This window comes from Chenopodium album, chromosome 15 (genome assembly GCF_948465745.1).
Source record: "Chenopodium album chromosome 15, dcCheAlbu1.1, whole genome shotgun sequence".
Lineage (NCBI taxonomy): Eukaryota > Viridiplantae > Streptophyta > Magnoliopsida > Caryophyllales > Amaranthaceae > Chenopodium > Chenopodium album.
The window spans coordinates 46741676-46762954 of record NC_137848.1 but is presented as its reverse complement, the minus strand read 5'-3'; the positions used below and the strand labels follow the sequence as shown (position 1 = coordinate 46762954).

Here is a 21279-nt window from a genome sequence, read left to right as displayed (position 1 = left end):
TGCTTGTTATAATTTTTTATTCTTTTACCTACCTTACTATCTCCATATTTTATTACTTTATCCAATTTCTTCTAAAACTCCGCGCATGAAGAAATGGAGCAAGTATTTAAAAACAGAGGAAGTATTTTTTACCATGGGTTGTATGTAGAACAGTTCATATACATCCAACCATTCAAAAAGTACTTCTTTATCAATTTTCTCTCTTTAAATTTCAATTTCATGAGTTTTTAGGGTTGAACTTGATATTTGATTGTTGAATTTTATGTGCTTACTTTTATTCTTTTAGAGTTATTGCACCCAAACTGAAGCCAAAGGAAGAATTGAAGGAGAGAGAAGACATGGGAGGAAGAGTTATGGCTAAAAGGAGTTAAGATTGAAGAAAATACAAGTTTATAACCTTGACGTTCATGTTTATAAGGGGTATTTATGTAATTGACATATAAGATATAACGTCTGTTAACTACCGTTAGTACCTTACTTTCCCCAACTCTCCTTGGTTTTCTCTCTCCTCCTTCAGCCTCAATTTCAATGTAACAAGATGAATTCAATGGAGGAAGGAAAAGCTTGCTTACCCTATAAACCATATACTTCATTCTCCCTTTGTTATTCAGTTCGCTACAGGAAATGGTAGTGCTAAGACAAAATCAAAGGAGGTTGGAAAACTCACCTACCCTTTAGAATTAACCATGCCCTTTATTTTACCCTTTATTTGGGTTTTCGATTTTAAAAAATGGTTAAGAAGAGGGTGTGGATTGAAGGAAGAAGATAAAGGTGAGTCGGAGGAAGAAAAAAATGAGCAAAAGGAAGAAGAAGGTGAACCAGAAGAAGAAGGTGTGAAAAAGAAGATGAACTAGAAGGTGGGAGAATGAAGATGATGAATGAGAGCGAGTTAACGACATTAATCCCAAAACGACAGTCCACCTTGTCACAATGACTCACAAAAACTAATACTACTGTAATACCCCGTATTTTTATGTATTTTTATAAAGTATTTAAGTATTAATAAAATGTATTGTTAAGGGCTCAAGTATTTTAATTAAATATTTTAAAGGGTTAAAGTATTTTAAATATAAGGTTTTATAAAAGTAAAATATATTTTGGGCCAAACGTTTATTAATTATTGGGCAATGTAAATTATTCCTACATACTCTTATTGGAATAACCCATTCCAAAACCCATAACTTAAGCCCACATCTTTATAAGCCCAAATTTAACCCTACACTCTCTACTCTATAAATACACCATGAATCCCCAAAAATTTCCCACACAAAAAGGAGACTTGATTCGGGAATTGTTGTAGTGTAATCGGCTATTTTAAGGGCTTATTTGAGGTACGTTCGCGTACTTAGCATAATTATGTTGATGTAGTAGCATGCTAAATGTGTTTGATTGAATACAAGTAATATCATGCTAGGTTTGGAATGGAAATTATGATTTGAATGTTATTGGTGAGTGGATTATGAAGCATGATTTATTTGTGATGGATTATTGAATGGAAAATAATAGCTTGGAATATTATTTATGAACCACATATTTATTTATGGCATGTTAGAGAACATGTTTAATTAAACTGAATGTTTAATTTGGTTTGGAATATTGAAAAGGAATTTTATTATGGTTCATATAATTTTTATTGATGCTATAAGCATGAGGAAAGAGCTATATAAGTGTCCATGTACACGAGGAATAAATTGTATGTTGGTGCCTTAGTGCACTTAAGGTGTTTTTAACACCGAGGGATAGGATTTGTGGCGCTTTATGCGTTTAAGGTGTCATTGGCACCGAGATAGAATTAAAAAGGGTTCAACATTAAATATTATATGGTCACTAATTATTCAAGAAATAAATTGATATATTTGATTGTTTGAATAATTATTGTTGATTGAATGATTATGGTTTGAGAGTCATCACCAAGTTTATTTGATCATAACTTCTACTGGAGTACAGGACGCTGTACATTCCTTTTATTATTATTATACGCAGGAATTCCTCCACCTATGTGTGGTTTTTGATACTGGCACGGTTAGCTCCCGTGTCAGTAACCTCAATTTATTGGGGGAGGTTAGTGGGAAACCCGTTCGATGTGTAATCAACGCTAAATAAATTATTTAGTGTCTAGTGAGAACTTTTATTGAATGTTGTATGCTTGAAAAACAGGTGCAACAAGGTAAGTCGTGTGTTGATAGGAAATTGTATGCTAGTGTGTTAATTACGCTTATGTACTCAGCTTTGTTGATTGGATGTTTTGTGTGTTATTGGCCTTGTCTTTATCATGACCCTATGATGACCCATTTTCAATGGAGAGTAGTGGAAATAGGTAGAGATAAGATTTTCAGGTGATGAAGCATTTTCATGAATGGGCATGAGTGAAGAGCGAATTATGCTACTTTCCATAAGTATAGGATGTGTTTAATGCTTTGTTTATTTATGATACTATTATTGTGCATGACTAACGAAAAGGTTTTGAGTTCAGTTTGGTTTTAATAAGGGCCTATAATGGTTCCAAGTTGTAGGTTGATTTTATTTTACTTCGTTTGACATTGGGTTGACTTGTTTTGAAAGGTTTTGAAATTAGTCTTCCGCTGTGTGTCTTTGATAGTTGCCTTAGCCGTTTTCACGCTGGCGGTAATGTCCTAGATATTCCTATTTAAGGTTTTAATAAGGGCAAGACAGGTGTTTTAAAAGAAAGGAATTTCTAGGGTGTTACAACTACTCCGTAGTAATTAATATTTCTAATCAACAAGCACAAATTTCAATGCAACTTAAATGCCATTTGATAAACAAAACTAGTTTTTTTGGCCCAGGCGATGCCCCGGGTCATTGTTTGTATATAAAAATATTATAATAAAATAAAGTAAAATATAATGGTAGTTTATAAACAAAAATATCATTGTTAATTTTTGTGAATTTAATCAATTTATATATCAAAACTCAATGTCAAGCATTGTTAATTTTTGTAAATTTAATTTGAACATCAAAATTCATTATTTAATATTCAGTAACCTAATTGTTATATCGTTTCAGTTTGTTTTACTTGTTAAAGGGATTTTTTTTCCAGCTATATATCATAAAAAAATTCCTTCAAGCAACCTATTTTGTGGCTAAGGTAAATGTTATATCGTATCAGTTTGTTTTACTTTTTAAATGGATTTTTTTCCAGCTACATATCATAAAAAATTTCTTCAAGTAACATATTTTGTGGTTACAAGAAAAAACTTTAATTTAAAATTTTGGTTACATATTTTAAATACTTAATATAACCTATATGAATTAAGACTGAGTAACCGAAAGAAATGAAATTAACTTTATAATCGTATTGTTGTTAAAATATACACATATAAGTTGGCAATTAAAATTTTAAAATTTATGAACATGAATAACTCTTTTTAACACAACTTTATTATCATAAGATTTGTTGTTGGAGTGATGGTTAAAGTTTAGGAAAAATGGAAATTAAAAATTCAACCTTTGCTTGGTCTTCTCTTAAAAATCCAACCTTCAGTTAATCTCACAAAAATCCAACCTTTATACCCCACCTTCATCTAAAAATCCATTACTTGTAGCTGACCAATTTTTGTAAGATATATGCCATGTGTCAGCTATTAATAGGTCAGTTATCTTTTTAATTATTAAAAAACAAAATTAATTAAAAGAAAAAATTACAAAAAAAAAAAAAAATAATTTAGAAAACCCAGCCCCACCCTCCTTCCCTAACCACCCATCCCCACCGGCCACCGGAACCCAACAAGGCAGCAACCCTACTGGAAAAACAATTTAAAAAAATTAACAACCACCATTCCACTAACCAGCCAATAACACCTCTACCTCCACCAGTCAGCGACCTTTTTCCTCTTCCCCTTCGCTGCTGGCGCACGGCACAGCTACCCCGTCCGCGCCTAGTCATCCCCCAATTGCTGGCGACCCTAAACCGACCCCTAGCCCCTACCCCGGCCCGACTCTTTCTCCACCTCGACCACTGCCTGAAGCTCGCATCCCCTATCCTGCCTGAAACCTTTAACCTATCTCCAACCCCTTTTGCTGAAACCCATAACCCATCCCATCCCATCGCCTGAAACGGATACTCCTCCCGCCGACAAATCGCCCACCGACATCCAGTTTGCACCATCGCCCAATCTCCGTTTCCACCCTCCATTCAGTATCCCCGCAAACCGCAACCACTAAGTCCCAACCAACATTTACCTCATGCAACAATCTACCAACCCAAAGGCAACCTCCACAACCATTATTGCCTCACATCGCCACCAATCGCAAACCGCACGCAACAACTCCCATTCAATCAACCATAACTACCCCAAAATCAGAGCTAATCGCAGATTTAATCGACTTCAGGCTTATGGTTTTGAACCTAGGTAGGAGTGGGAGAAGGGTTTCGGTTTTGGGTTTGGGTAGGGTGGGGTAAGTGGTGGCAGAGGTGGCGGCGGCGAAGAAGCGTGCTGCTTTGTTTCAGTTTTTGAGGAGAGAGAAAGAGGAGGAGTGAGAAGTGAAAGTGAGAGAATTAAAAAAACAAAAAAAACTTTTTAACTTGTTTAACAGGTTAAAGGTCAAATGGATCTGGTGGAAAAGGTGGGGTATACACAGGTTGGATTTTTATGAGATTAATGGAAGGTTGGATTTTTATGAGAAGACCACGCAAAGGTCGGATTTTTAGTTTACATTTTTCCAAAAGTTTAACTCTAATGAATTTAAGGTCATGAGTTCAAATACTAATGCAAACAAAATTATAATTTTTTTCGTGCGGAAACATTGGTGATTGGTAAATAGTAGGTGACATCTGACATGGCAACAAGTGGTGAGATTGACAATACATGACAAGATAACAATGCTTGCCATTAAGTTTTAATATATATATATATATATATATATATATATATATATATATATATATATATATATATATATATATATATTTTGATATTGATATTGATTGATTGATATTGATATTGATTGATTCATTTATCTCATGATAAAGTGGGTCTTGCTAATTGAGATTGCTTAGTCATATACTTTGTACTGATAAGTAAGAGTCATGACCTCATTGAAGATACGTTTTTGTTGTTAATAATGATTGGACTAACTTTTGAGTTCAATTTTACAAATTGCTACATCATCTTTTTTTACCATCTTTTATAATTTATATGTGTTGAAAAACATATGCTTGTAAAATTTTACCAGAGTCGTCAGAATAAATTTTAACAACCGTGTTTATCTAATTCAATTTATATGACAAGATTACCGTCCTATTAATAAGGGGAATTGAGGGAGCAACGAGAGTTGGTGACCATCCATCTCCCACCGTATTGTCATTTACTCACAAATTCTGTTACACACTTACACCTTACACCTTCCAAGTTCATTAAATTTTGGCAACCATATCATACCGTACCATATCATACCAGTTTTTTTATCACCCTCAATCAATTATCATTATTTGCTCGCAAACTACTCACATAATTCTCTCTCCTCCTCAAATCGCATTGCTCTTCTTCTACCTTCTTCTTCTTCGTGCAAATCTACTGAGTATTGGCGGTTCTCTTCGAACGAGGTCCGCCAATGGCGATTCCAGCTGTGGCTGTGATGGTACCTATGGGCCTACTCTTCTTCATTTCTGGCTTCATCGTTAATGTTATTCAGGTACTTCATTTTCTCGATCTATCGGATTATTTTTTAAATTTTTTTTCCAATTTTTTTCTGTTTTTTTGGTGAATTTTCGACGTACGTTTTTTTTTTTTTTCGTTTTGTTTTAGCTCAGTTACTACTTTGCGTTGCTACTATTGCAATTTTTTTTTTTTTTTTTTTTTTTTGGTTAATTTTTGTTTTGTTGTAGTTTGATTTTTGAATTTTTAGGTTTTTTGAGTTGAGCTTTGGAATAATCGCCTAATTTGGATAAGTAAAATATGAAGAATTTGAGTTTTTTGCTTCAATTTAGGGTTTCTGTAATCTTATGAGGTTTTAAATTAGTTGTAATTGCTACTGATTTGTATAAATAAGGAAACTTAATTGCTTGTTTAATTAAATTTGGGTTTGAGATGTGAGTATATGATGTAAAGATCTCTTTATAAGTTATTTTAATCTTCATTGGATGAAAATGTTGCCGTTTAATCAATACGATGGTTGTTACAAATTTCTCAAGAATTTTGCGTAGTTTCATAGCATTATTAGAAATATCCGGTACATTAGCAAGGGTATGACTATTTTATGTTAATCAGTAGTAAATATATCGATAGTGTGGCAGCGGATTATTTCTGGAACAATGGATCCTATATAAGTGTTATGTTTTCTTTCAGGCAACTTGCTTTATATTTGTGCGGCCACTGTCAAAGAACACATACAGAAGGATCAACAGATTTGTTGCGGAATTGTTGTGGCTTGAGCTTGTGTGGATCGTCGATTGGTGGGCTGGGGTTCAGGTGATTCTTATGATGATGTGATCTCTTGCGCTTGCTTAAAATGTATTGATAGTTAATGGCTTTAGCTTGTGTGGATCATCTCTTTTTTTTGTTGATAGAAAACTGATGCTTTCTACTGTAGTAGGTTAGTAAACGAACTAGTGAAAGACGCAAAGATCTCAGCCTATTTGAGTCTGTAGGGTTATACACTTATACATGTTCAGCTAACAATATTTATATATGGTAGAATAAATAAATTGGTTGAATCATATGTTTATACAAAACAATATTTTGTGCTAAATGTTCTTCTGAGAATAACCAGTATTGAAAGTGGTGGCTAGAGTTGAAGGTGTTTGAATTTGGAAAAACATGCCCTGGTCTTCTCAATGATCATGTAAGAATGGCCATTTTTGTTGGTAAAATGTTGAACTAGTCAGTTTTTCAGTCATATATGCGTGTATATGTTGGAGGGGCAAAGTGCCTTTTTACTTTTTTTTGAAGCTAAATGTAGAAATAGCAATGTTTCGTAGGTCAGCGGCTCAGTGGTATTGTTTAGGCAAGTCCTTATTTCTTAACATGAACTAGTAAGAGCAACTCCAATGGCAAGCTAAATTAGCTTGCCATGCCACATAATCTTTTAAGCTAATTGTCATTTTAGCTCAAATGGCTAGCTAATAGCTTACTATTTAAATGGACCACACCTCCTTAATTTAAGTTGATAAATTTCTTTTTATTTATTCTAATTTGCTTTATTTTAGCAAGTTAATTTGCTTAAAGCTAATTTGCTTGGCCAAACTACTTACATTTTCTAGCTCCAATGGTTAAGCTAGTAGCTAGGAATTATTTAATATTGCAAGCAAGTCTCTAGCTACAACCATTGGAGTTGCATAAAGACATACTCCCTTTGATCCCTTTTTTTTTTTATTTTACTTTATTAAGAGCCAGTTGAAAGGAAAAGAAAGGGACTATCTACTTTTATTAACAAAGTTGAAGGGAGAGAGAACTGGTCTAATCAAAAGACGAACCCACCATCCCCAAACCTTCCAACCACCATCCATCACCACCATTAAAAAAAAGCCTTCTTTCTTCTGCCCACCATCAAACTTCAGCAACCATTGTCACCCATCCCACCATGGAAACCAAAGCCACAAGCAACAATTACTTTCTGGTTATTATAGTTATCACAACCACAATTTGTAATTTTTTTTTTAAAAAAAAATTCCATAGACCTAGAAATGTTGGTGGTGAGGGGGTTGGTAGGACAAATTTAGGTGAATGGAAGAGAGAAATTTGAGTGAAGGACAGAGAGTGACAACAGAGGGAGTGAAACACGACGGTGGTGAGGAGAGAGAAAGTGGTGGTGGTGGACGGGTCTGTAGCTTTTTTTTTTTATTTTTTTATTTTTTTTTTTATTAAAAAGAGGGTGGTGGATACGATGGGGTATGAGGGTGATGGTGAATTTGGTGGGCTGGTGGGTGGTGATGGTGAATCTGGTGGGCAGGTAGGGGTGGAGGTAGGAGTGGTGAATTTGGTGTTCTGGTGGGGGTGGAGATAGGGGTGGTGGAGACGGTGGGTGTGGATGTGTTGAAATAGGTAGCGGTGAGGGGTGGAAAGAGAATAGGTTAGAGTTTTTGTTTTTTTTATTTTTTTTTTCAAAGAATAGGTTAGAGTTTTGATGATGGTGAGGTGTCTCAATTAGAGTGAGTAATTCAATAATAAAACATATTAAAGCTCACTTATGTAGTGGGGACCATGACGGCATGACCTAAAATAGAATGGAGCAATCTACGAGGGACGAACCAGAATGGCATATGGGGCAAACAAATAGGGACAGAGGGAGTAGTACTCTGTGATGTGAAGATTTTATGGATGAGTGCAGAGTTTGTCATTTTAAACAGAAGTAGTGTGTGTGTTAATGCTATTAATGGCAAGGAGCTGGAGCTGGAGCTGGACAGTACTACAAATTTGAGATGTGGGGAATTGGGTTGTGGAGATTAAGACATGTCAATATTCAACAGAGAGATCGTAGATAGGTGGTCTTGACAGTATGTTTCATGTTGACATGATGATGCTGATTGATATTGATGCAGATAGCTATGATTTATATCCAAGTGGTAAGGAAATTTATGGTTGAATTTTCTTCTGGTTGTTAGCAGTTAATTAATACGAGGTGAAAGGGACAAATTGCCTTTCTGGATATATACACATTGAATACTTGAATTTGAACATTTTAGTGAGAGTTCAGAGCTGAAGTTTTCCCGTCTTAGGCTCTGTTGTGTTCAACTGTGTAGAAACAAGAATCAGCAAATATAGATTCATTTTGAAATTCACACAAGTTCTCATGTAAATTTGAATTAGTCTCTTATACTAAATGTAAATTATGAAGTATAACCTCTGTTATTCCATCTAACCAAATCTCTCCTTCTAAACATACAACAACGTGCTTAATGTTTCTTCTGTCAAACTTTATGTGCAACAATCCACTAGTCGCAGAGGAAAAGAAGAGGGGGGGGGGGTTTGACTCTTGTTTACTAGTATAATCTGTTCAGTTTACACATTTTCACTAATATAATCATTACTATATGATATAATCTATTCAGTTGGACACACCTTGATATACTAGTAAGGAGTAAGAAGTTGCCCCCGTTGTTCCATACAAATTTTCTCATGAAATAGTTGAAAGAAAGTGAGAGGTTGGAGAGATGTGAAGTAGGAAATTTTACATGACAGAAAATGACTCATGTTATCAATTTGAGAATAATCTAACGGGATCCTATATGATAACGTTTTTATCTGTTATGTAAATTAAAATTTTATGGTCCATTGAAAGGTTATTTAGTCCTATATTAGTTACATGGGAGCTGATATGGGGTTATATAGGACTATGGGTTTTCATCCCCTTGGCTAGCTTTTGGGGATGGTTATCTTGTGTCCTACAATAATGGTATCATAGCCGACCACCATTACTTTGCGTCCATGTGCGACTGATGTAAGTGACTCTGATGCTTCTCTGATACTAGGAACCCTCTCTTATACCTTCTTTCTTAGGCGTAGCACAAAGCTTTACTATAAAGAGGGGTGTTATGCTATGGTCCATTGCAAGGTTATGAGACTCAAGTCCCACACCGGTCATATCGCGGAGGGAGGGGGTGACAGGGTTTACATAAGACTGCGGGCTCTCCTTCCCTTGAGCTAGTTTTTGGGGATGGTTATTCTGTGATCCCAAAGCATCAGGTCAAAGTTTACAAGATAGATTCTGACCACACCAGATCATATGAACTTTAGATCAATACCTGAAAAGACCTCAACCTTGGCTCATCAAAATTAAGTCTGGTTCACCTACGGTTTGCAAATATAAATTCACTTTTATTATATTCAAGTTACCTCCTAAAATAATAAACTATATATTCAGAAACTTAATGATATTTGTATTTGCTTGGCCTCCTGTTACATTGTTTCTTAGACAGTAAAGCTTGATTTTATGGGATTTCTGCTACTTTATTTTCTTAAGTAATTCAGCATCGTTCTATATGGCTATGCACAAAGCATTGATTGCTATGATATCTGATAGTAATTAAAATTTAATACATTGGCTTCTGTTATGCAGATCAAAGTTTTCACAGATCCTGCGACATTTCAGCAAATGGGTATGTGCGAAATCATTTAGAACTCTTGTTTACTTATTATTAAGACAATTAAGTTATTATTTATGTGCAAGGATTCATATGAGAATCACTGTTAGGAGTAAGATTCATTGTTGGAACATAAATATTTTCTCTGTTTACCATTGTACATTGCATAGGTGGTCAATTTTAGTTTGGAAAATTTGTTAAAAACCATCTTATAAAAACCAAATTTTGTTGAAAACCATCTTATAAATTTTTTTTGTTAAAACACACCTGTTTTAAAAAAAAGTTTGTCAAGGCACACCTGTTTTAAAATTTTTTTTGTTAAGTCCCACCATTTCTTCGGGTTCCGACTAATTACTTACATTTCCGGCGTTTACTAATATGTGCACCTCACGTGACCCACTTAACTCTACTTTTTTTTTATTTTTCCCCCCTTTCCCTCCATTCATTCCCCTCTTCGTCAATCCTCTTCATCATACTTTGGTTTATATAGCCTTTTATATAATTGCACGGAAATGTAAGTGACGAAGGGGAATGAATGAAGGGAAAAGGGGGGAAAAATAATAGAAAAGTGGGGTTAAGTAGGTCACGTGAGGTGCACATGCTAATCAACGCCGGAAATGCCAATCGATAGTCGAAATCCAAAAAGTGGTGGGATTCAACAAAAAAAATTTTACAACAGGTGTGCTTTGACAAAAAAAAATTTATAAGATGGTTTTTAACAAAATTTGGTTTTTATAAGATGGTTTTCAACAAATTTTCCTTTTAGTTTCTTGAAATTCATCAGTCTTCAAAAAGCTCTAAGCTGTCAATTGGTTCATGACTCTTCAACCTTTGTCTGAATTGACCCTAACCTAGTATTCTATAAGGCCATTACTCTACTTATCCAAGTGCAAAGAATCAACAAAAGCTTTGAATGCTCATCACACATGCTAGAAAGAAGGGGAAGAAGAATATGTTGATTGGTAAATAGAATTATGGACACCTAAGAGTTTGTTACTGGAATGTAAAGGGCAGCAAAGGGGATTTTCCATGAGTTTTTATACAGGAGTAGATAACTATATTGAGGGAAATGATGTTATAAGCAACTTTAGCAGGTTATGAACGAGTACAAAGATAACCCTAGAAGAAATGACAGTAGAAGTGAAGTCAAACAGCAGTTGGACAGAAGCTCAATAACCTCAAGTGCACCTTTTGTGCTCAAGTTTCTTATACCTCCAGAACCTCTTTTGCAGCCATTGTTGATCACTTATTTTTTTATGCTTTTATAATTCTTTGCAAAAATTTAGGGCAGACCAAACTTGAATTTATGATAATTTTGACGTCATGTGTAGATGAACCATAGGTTCAAAATATTCAGGAATCTAGAAAGTCACTAAAAGTGAGACCCTGAAGGAAAGTATATCTGGACAGGAATTCATCAACTATATCTTCAGGTTCATATATTAGGACGCCTAGAGTTGGCAACTGACCCGACTATGTGACTAAACATGGGAGTCTTAGATGACAAAGTTACCAAGAGTAAAACCAAACTTTAAGAACCCATTCAGCTAAATCTAATACTCCTTCTGTTCCATAAAAAAATTGCATTCTCTTGGGCACTTAATTTTAGGAGAGTATTGGTGTTGGGGTTTTCTTTTGCATAAGTGAATTAAAAAGTAAGGTAGAGGGTTTACTATATTTCAATTGAGGTGAGATAAAGTGGGTATCATAATGATTTAATGTAGTAGATAGAAGATGTAAAAAATAAAGGAGGGGAAACAAATCAATTTTATAAGCAAAGCCAATTTAAGGGAGATGAGCAACTTTTTTTTGTGGGACTAGCATTTAGAGAGAATTGGGAAGTTTTTTGTAGGAAGGTGGGAGTACCTACTAATGATGGATCTTTGTTCCATTTTATAATTTTTTACTGAGGATGTTCCATCATTTGAGGGTGTATCACAATTTTGACGAGGGAAGAATGATGAATTGTCTTATCTTGTAAATATCCAATTCCTAGCTCTTTTTGGCAATAAATTGTGTGCATGAGGATTTAATGAATCCTTTATCTTCTTTTTCAGTGTTCATAAATGTGTAATTAGACTAAGAGTGGGCATTGGTATATACTATATAATATATCATGATATTAATTATTTCATATTATGAAATTGCTGTATTCTCCAAGTCAAATTATTAGCGTATCAGTAGTTTTTGAATGTTTTTTATTTTAGTCTTGTGTCATGAGTAACCTGCTATTTTAATTAGGTTTTTTTTTTTTTGGCAATATCCCTAACTTTATTAAGAGAACATTGGACTTTGAGAGACGTAGGGGTCGAAACTGTAAAGACCCTCCCCTTGGAATTTAGTCAAAACAACCAGGAAAAATGTGACAATATGGGTATGAGATTGGATACTTATGTTTGGGATTTTGAACATTTAGTAAGCTAATCTCATCAATTCGTTAAATGATATTAAGTTTCTTTGATGTATATACACCAGATTCTTGGTTTTTGTGCTTTGTGCTTTGTTTTTGATATGAACAATTAATCAGACTTTCTGCTCATTTACTCATTTGCTGTATGCAATTTCACAGGAAAGGAGCATGCATTAGTAGTGTCAAACCATAAGAGTGACATTGATTGGCTGGTGGGGTGGGTGTTAGCTCAGGCAAGTATTTCTAATACTGAATTTCAAGCATATATTGCTCCATAATTTAGATTTAGTCAACATAGACCTCCATATTTGGATTCTTACTCATATGTTAAAACTTCAATGTATATAATTTAGGACATAAGAGTATGGTACATACTATTTGCTCCTTAGCTGATCTTGCATACTTGTGACAGCGAGCAGGTTGCCTTGGTAGCACACTAGCTGTTATGAAGAAATCATCAAAGTTGCTTCCGGTATGTAATCAAACATGCATTGCTTCTATGCTGTGAATGCTAGATAACAAGTCATAAAATAGTTGCTATCTTTTCCTTGTGTCGTGATATCATCTTGTCAGTATTATATGCAAGTGAAAAACCAAATAAGTTCGATGTGCATCATTCTGATAAATGCTTTTTTGTGTACTCATATTGTATTGCCTTTTGCTGATTTGGTATATCACGTCATTATTGTTTGTTGATAAAGTGTGGGAGCAACATATACTCTGCTAGCATTATCAGCATCTTTAAGCAGTATGTTGTGCTAATATGATTTGTGTGTTGTGTTAGAATGTTACTCAGTCTTTCAAGTTTTGGATATGTTGGGAGTGTCTTATATGAATTTGTTAAGCTTCTTGGTTTTTGTTATTTTTGGTAGATTATATACATGTAATGAAGCATATCCTTTTAATCATGGCTACTATAGTTATCATGGTTATTATAGTAATTAGACAGATTGGTAAAAGCATAGAAAAAATTGCGGATGCGGTCACGATTGCGGTAACAGCTGCGTTGTCGAGAGAACGGCTTGTAACGGACGAATATAACGGATTGCGGCAAGCGCGGTGTGAAATTTTCGAATAAATTCACATTAATGGATTAAGTGGTGTTTATAGTCTTCAAGTTAAAAATGTTTTCTTTGAACATGAAATAACCGTATTTATTAAAATAAAAGCAGGTAACATATTTGGTGAATAAACATTACTAAATATCATGTTTTATAGACTCTATAATTAATTTCTTATATATTAAACGGATGTAACGGGTTAAAAAACGTTTCAACGCGGCGAGTCACCGTTACAGAACGGATGACGCGGGGTGAAAGATGTGATTTTTGTCGCGGCATTATATAACGGGGTTTTGCGGAACAGCAAATCCCAAATCCGTTACATAACGGCTGTTATATATAACGGTCGTTATACAACGGGAACGGCTGAGTTTTAATTCCATGTAAAACTGTTGAAGTATCAGATATGGACTGTATATCCAATTTCAACTGAAAATGCAGCCAGATGTTTGGAGGATTAAAAATTAGAAAAGTTGGTTCAAGCTATTTTATGTACCTGCGGATAATTTTCCTAATCTGGCATGATATTTGGACAGTGTTATATTTGAGTCATAGTTTCTCAACTAAAGTTTCCTTTGGACAGGGAGGGTGGAAGTACACTTGCCAATTTATTTCATGTTCTTTGTTTTTTTGGGCTCACATCAATTCCTATGACTACTGAAAAATAAATAATGTTATTATCTTGATTTAGAACTCTGTCTCTGTATTCTCCCTATATATATCCTACTAAATTTATACAGTTGGATACATCTTTATGTGGCGCTTGTTGTGATTTCCTCCAAGTCTAACTTCAATTCTTATATTATTTATCGACCCACTTTGTAACTTTAATGTCCCATGTTTCATTTTTGCTTTATTATTTTCGATACTCCCTTTATTATCTTCAGCCCATATCTTTGTTTGAACTCTGTTAGAAATAATACAAATTTGGGAAGCTAGTGTCTTTTGAATTTTCTTTTAAGCACTCCATTTGTGACAATGGCACAAAACAGGTAAGTGGTAAGTCCTATTGCCTGTTGGATCGCTATTTAAGGATTTCGAACAAAAGTTGATTTTCTAGCAGATATTTCCAAATATTGTAGTTCTATGGGCCATCTAAAATTCTAAATGATGTCTTTTTTGTTGACCAGATTCACATGTGTCTGTGATTGTGAACACTTCTTTCCAATTCATGTCAAAGTTGAAGATCATGCAATTTAAATCATGGATTTGTATAATTCTTTCTGACTCAAAATAATTTTACGAATCCATGATGTAGATTGCATGATCTTCAACTTAGACATGAATTGAAAAGAAGTGTTCACAGTTCAGACACGTGAATCTGGATAAACAAAAAAGACACCATTTAGATGGCCTATAGAACTATATATTGGGAAATATCTGCCAGAAAAGTCAACCTTTCGTTCTAAATCCTTAAATAACGATCCAACAGGCAATAAGACTTACATGTTTTGTGCCATCGTCAGAAATGAAGTGCATTGGCTTTCCAAATTTGTATTATTTCTAACAAAGGTATGAACTGTGCATAATATAGATAGTATAAAAAAAATTAAGCGAAAAAGAAACATTGGGACATTAAATTTACAAGTGGGTTGATAAATCTATTATCCGAATTGAAGTTGTCTTGGAGGATATTGCAAAAAGCACCACATAAAGATGTATCCAACTGAAATCCTCTATTAAGCTTCATAAATTTTTCTCCTACATGCACTGATGCTAATAATGTCGGCTCATTCAAATCTCGTTCCTCCTTTGGCTAGAAATAAATTAAAATGGTAAGAACTACTAAGGGCTAGGGTGTATAGCAATCTTTTTAAACAACTATCCTGCTGCCTCAGCATTATTCACACCACCCCTAGCAGCCAATTGTTGGGCTACGACAGCTAATTGCCTCAGTAGTTCACTCTTGCCATCCTAGTTCTCCTTAATTGGTATGAACACTGCCAATTTTGTAAGCCTATCCACAATCCAAATGGTGTAATTCTTTGACTTAGGTAGACTAGTAACAAAGTCCATCGAGATGCAATCCCATTTCCAGCTTGGGATCTCGAGTGATTTTAGTATTTTACTGTCCCTTGATGTCTTTTATGTTCTTCTATATCTATATATATATTTACGATATTATAAGTTTTATTGAATGATGTTTATACATTTCTGTATGCAGGTAATTGGTTGGTCTATGTGGTTCTCAGAGTATCTTTTCCTTGAGAGAAGCTGGGCCAAGGATGAAAGGACATTAAAGGTATTTTCATATAGTGTAGTCTGAATGAGTTTGCATGTACATTTTAAACTTATTCAAGCACACTTTTATCTCACCTGACTCTTGTGGGTTGTCTGCAGCTAGGTCTTCAACGGCTAAAGGACTATCCTCTGCCTTTCTGGCTGGCTCTTTTTGTTGAGGGCACTCGATTTACACAAGCTAAACTTCTGGCTGCTCAAGAATATGCAGCTTCAACTGGACTCCCAGTTCCTAGAAATGTCTTGATTCCACGTACAAAGGTTTAAGTTCATTGCTTGATCTATTATTAAGTGTAAATTTCATCCTGTAGGTCTTGTAAAAGATACACTTGAACAAAATTTATAGACCACCACGGCACCACTCCCCTGTTAGATGAAAAGTACTAAAGGTACATACCAGTGTCGACACACATGCATTCATGGATGTGTATGATTAGGTTCATGTAAATATTTTAGCAACTCAAATGATACCTAACAGTCTCCAAGGTTAACTTTTAGTGAATTACTTCTATCATTAGGTCCCTAGAGTGCTGTGCATGTTTTCAGTGACTGGGTAGTGGTTGTTTTTATGACTACCCTGTTTAGTTTTAAAATATTTCCTTTCACCCCCACTCGTTTTTGTAACCTTACTTCAAAGTTGGATGGTGTGAGGGGGCAAATTTGGTGAGGAAAAAAAAAAATATACAGTTTGTTGCCTTATCCTGTACATTGTTTTTGTGTCTTGCTCTCTTTTCTTGCAGGCATTAAGCTTCATAATCAAAGAACCACCTTTGCTGATCATATTCTGTTACTCTTCGTGTAGGGATTTGTTACAGCAGTTAGTCATATGCGTTCCTTTGTCCCAGCAATTTATGATATGACAGTGGCCATTCCAAAAAGTTCACCTCCACCTACAATGCTGAGGCTATTCAAAGGACAGTCCTCTGTGGTAAGCAAAAGTACCTTCATTGCCAGGATTGGTTTTGCAAATATATCATGTTTCTGCTCTGTTGATTTTATGATGCCATACCCTTGCATCTAGCTTTTCATTAGAATGTTCGTCAAATGGATAACTGCTGTTAGCTGACAGAGACTAGGTTGTAGGTGTTTTGCATGCACATCAAGAAGTCAAGAGCCCTAGAACCTTGTTTTATCTCTGGCCATTTTATGTGGCACTGTTTGAGGCTCAGTTGCAGCTTTAGAAGTCTTTAATTTAGGCTTGTTTGGTAGAGGTGGATGGAAAAGAAAGTAAGGGAAAGGAATTGAGTGAGTTTCCATCTTTGGTTTCAAAAATTTTATACCGAATTTGGTAGGAAAAGAAAAGAAGCTTATAAAGTTTCCTCTTTCCTATCCTTCTAGTATTGGGGAAATACTAAGAGATTTTTTTTCCCCTAAGATTTGAACCTAATTTTCCCTTCCCTCCTTTTAATTTCTTTTACCAATAAACCAAACATTGGAATCCTTTCTTTGCATTAATATCAAACCAGTGGAACTATAAGTACTTTCTTTTCCCTTGTTTCCCCATCACTTCCTTTCCTTCACTAAAAATAAATACCAGACAAGCTGTTTGTCACAAATTTAATATTTGGTTGAGTGGAGTTGATAAAAAGAGTAAAATAGTGGCACCACATGTTTTGATTAAAGTAATGAGAATAGTGGGACCACATATTTTTGATTGGGGAGTTAAGTAATAAGACCATATGTCCTCAATGGAATGGAGCAGTTTTTGGGGACTTTTCAAAAAGGAATAGAGTGCATTGTAAGAGAAGGGAGTATATACTAATTGTTCTGCTCAATACATTGAACTTACTAACCACCATAAGCTGTATGGTTTTTTTGCTATGGCTTTGGGTTTGAGTGTTTGCTGAGTGGACTTCAAAGTTTATTATTGTCTTTGATTAACACAGGTTCATGTGCATATCAAGCGGCATAATATGCAAGATCTGCCTGAAACAGATGATGATGTTGCACAGTGGTGTAAAGATGCATTTGTAGCCAAGGTATGAAATGCCCGACACTAATTATTGTACTTTTGTGTGCTGAATATTCTTGGCTTTTTATTTCGCTTGCATTATTTTTGTTGAAGAATTGAGTTGCTTCATTTGCTTAATTATTTGAACAGGATGCGTTGTTGGATAAACATAAAGCTGATGATACTTTTGGAGATCAACACCTTCAAGATAGTGGGCGATCATTGAAGTCTCTTGTGGTATGTAGTTAAAGTTTAAATGGCCTTACTCTGGCTGATTATTAAAAGTGGTGATGACTCCTTTCTTTTTGGTGAATTTGCAGGTGGTTACTATTTGGGCAATTACCATTATTTTGGGATCGATAAAATTTCTACAGTGGTCATCTCTCCTGTCCACATGGAAAGGGATTGCCTTCTCAGCTGTAGGATTGGGAATTATTACTATTCTCATGCAAATATTGATACAATTCAGTCAGTCAGAGCGTTCAACTCCAGCAAGGCAACAAAGGTAGTCCCGGCAAAGGCAAAAACAACTGGAGACTCATCTTCTGACTCAATACGAGATAAGCATCACTGAAAGATTAGCTTTGTTCATTTGATTATCAATTATTATTTGATTTTTCTAAAACACAAGTGATATATGCTAGTACATGTATCTTACTCATTATTGCTTGAGTTCAGATCTGTTCATGGCTTCATGCTCTCATTTATCTGTTCAAAATATGTATTCTACACTATATACTATAAATATTGTTATTTTCTTACGGTCATCAATCATTTTTAGGATGATATGGTAATGGTAGGTCCATGAAAAATATTGGATACTGATTTTAGCACTTAAATTTGACGGCATTGGTTTAGTGCTCTCTATTCCCTTCAGCCCTTTTGCCCCTTTGCTTTATTTTGTAATACGTACTATTTTTGGGTGAGAGCATATGAGGCCTGAAGGTGTAATGTACTCTATAAATCAATGATGTTTATACCTTTTAAAATGGTCTACTCATGTGGGCAAAAGAGCGATGCTCGTTGTCCCAGGCTTGGAAAGGTCGAGGTTGCACTTGGGTATGGCTTGGTCACTTGATGTTAGGAGCTAACACAGCCTTGACTTTGTACTTGGGTATGGCTTGGTCACTTGATGTTAGGCTTGAGGTTTGGCATGAACATAGATTTAATTTTTGCTATAGCTGTTTTTTTCCTTGTTTTTCTTAATTTAAATTATTTTATTTAATACGTGTGTTTTTCTCTAGTCTTTTATGTCAAAATTTGTATGGAATAGATCATTACGAGTATAATAGAAAAATTAATTCTGCACATTACTTTTTGTTTATTTCAGATTTTTTTTAAAAAAATTTATACTCGGTGTTCACTTCACCTCATTTTTATTGAATTATTATTTTTTGAATTGTGAAGTGAATAGGCCTAACAAACTCATGGTGGTTCCAATATACACCGTATTAATTACTTGTATTAGATAATTCTTGTATGATATTTTATTTTTTCGGTTTTTGCTTATTGATTCACTTAATTTTATCCGCCTCTCAATATTCTTTTCATAGATTTTTTGTATTTATTTCTTTAATTTACATCTAATTGATTGGAGTTGGTTAGATAAAATTTGTAGAATATTAGATATTTTATTTATTTATTTATTACTAGGTTAAGTCCCGTGCCATGCACGGTCATAATTAAATTTTACAACAAATAAATAATAAATAATGGTGTTAATTGAATAATAATTTACCCAAAAAAATTATTTGTAACAAAATAACTTGAATTTTAATTAGTTTATACCAACACTAAGTACGTAAAGGTTATTGAATTAGATTATATAAATAAATAAATAAATATAGTAATAAAAACTTAGAAGCTATAAGGTTTAATATGAGAAAATTAAAATATTAGCTTAGATTAGTACCCATACACGAACTCATATACATTTGTCCTTAAATTGTTGATACACTTTGATCGACATAATATGAAAATTTAGTTGAGTTCATTTTACTTTAGGATAATTAGTATTCAATAATCAACTTTTTAAATATATCTTTATTGAGTAGTAGGGGTTTTTATTTTTTAAATAATCACATAAATGTTTAGAATGACTAAATAATTTTCCAATATATGTTGTGTACGATGTATACTATAACAAACTTATTTTGTTCTTATAAATGTTACGTATAATTTTAAAATTAATACAAAGTATGCTACCAAATTGATTTTTCTCTTTTAATTAAAATAAATTTATTATCAAATGATAAAAGTTGGAGAAAAAAAATTGATATTGATAATATTATAATAATTTTAGAAAAGAATATATTCCAATACATTATTTTTAATTAATGTTAGTATTTTTGTAACTAAAAGTTTCCTAGTATATTTAATTGAATATAATTGGATAAAATATGTTGTCAAAATACTAAAAAGGAAAGGAAAAAAAAGCGGGAAAATTTTTAACCAGAAAATGACAAGTGTCATTCCTGGTTTCGCCTTTAGTATAGGTTTATTGATGATTTTTCTACCTTCAATTGATGGAATTATGCCTATCAAAATTTGTTGTCAAGATAAAATTTGTAGAATATTCTTATTTTAGGTTAAGAACTAAGATATCTTATCAATGACTGATTTAGGCCTCTAAGTCTCTAACTCCTTGCTCCCTAAGTCATCGTATTTACTATTTAGTACTCCGTATTAGAATCAATTAATTGTCAAGATAAAGATTTCATCTGAAGAATTGTGCCCTAAATAATATCTGAGGCTCCAATTCAATTATGTTAGTTGCAACATCTCCTCCAAAGAAAATAATGAAAAAAACTACAGGTGAAGGTAAAAGTCGAATACGTCGTGATGATCAAAACGGTGATAACTCACCTGGCGTGATGTCAAGAAAAATAAGATCACAACCCGAAAGACGTCAAAGAAAAACAAGGTCACAACCCAGAAGATGTCAACGTGATAAAAACATTGATAACTTACCAGGGGTGATACCAGGAAAATTAAGGTCACGTAGACTAGGCAACCCCAGGTTGAAGAAGTGAAATTGAGTGAAGTTGAAACAACGATGTCAAATTCTTCCTCCGTATGTGAACAAGACATACCACAAAAATTAAATTTCCTTCCGTGGACGCCAGGACCAATTCCAGAAATTGATAGTTTGATGGATACAAATTTGTTTGTTAATTTTTTTAATGATATACCTGAATGTTAAACATTATACCGTACATATTTTGGAATTTTATTTTAGAGTGCAACCCATTGAAAACATATATTGATGAATGTTATATGATGATTTTTTCCAAGAATTATTTACTGAGTTATCGACTTTACAAGTGAGCTAATTAGTTCATAAATTTTCGAGTCTCACACCTGGATCAATTCAAATCTGTTATGTGTTTTATTTGTTTGTGTACTCTATGTATAAGAAAGACACTTTATCCATAAAATTAAACTGGAATTTTAATTCTTCCTAGAGTAAATTTTGTATACATCCGATTTACTGTATATCAAGGGTCACTTTTATCAAACTTAGGATCACTTTTACAATTTTTTACATAACTTTTATCAATAAAGCATTAATACTTCGTAA

The 21279-nt window shown here is 34.0% G+C and overlaps 1 protein-coding gene across 1 annotated transcript; it reads left to right on the top strand.

Annotated features, from left to right (window-relative positions):
• The first annotated feature begins 5315 nt into the window (after positions 1–5315).
• Positions 5316–18521, top strand: LOC145582360 (1-acyl-sn-glycerol-3-phosphate acyltransferase 2-like). The gene is made up of 11 exons (XM_081639361.1): positions 5316–5652; positions 6306–6428; positions 10015–10054; positions 12609–12682; positions 12862–12921; positions 15675–15752; positions 15851–16009; positions 16551–16676; positions 17635–17727; positions 17850–17936; positions 18020–18521. The coding sequence occupies exons 1-11, from the start codon at positions 5572–5574 to the stop codon at positions 18206–18208; spliced, it is 1110 nt and encodes a 369-aa protein (XP_081495487.1). The 5' UTR covers positions 5316–5571; the 3' UTR covers positions 18209–18521.
• Positions 18522–21279: the final 2758 nt, after the last annotated feature.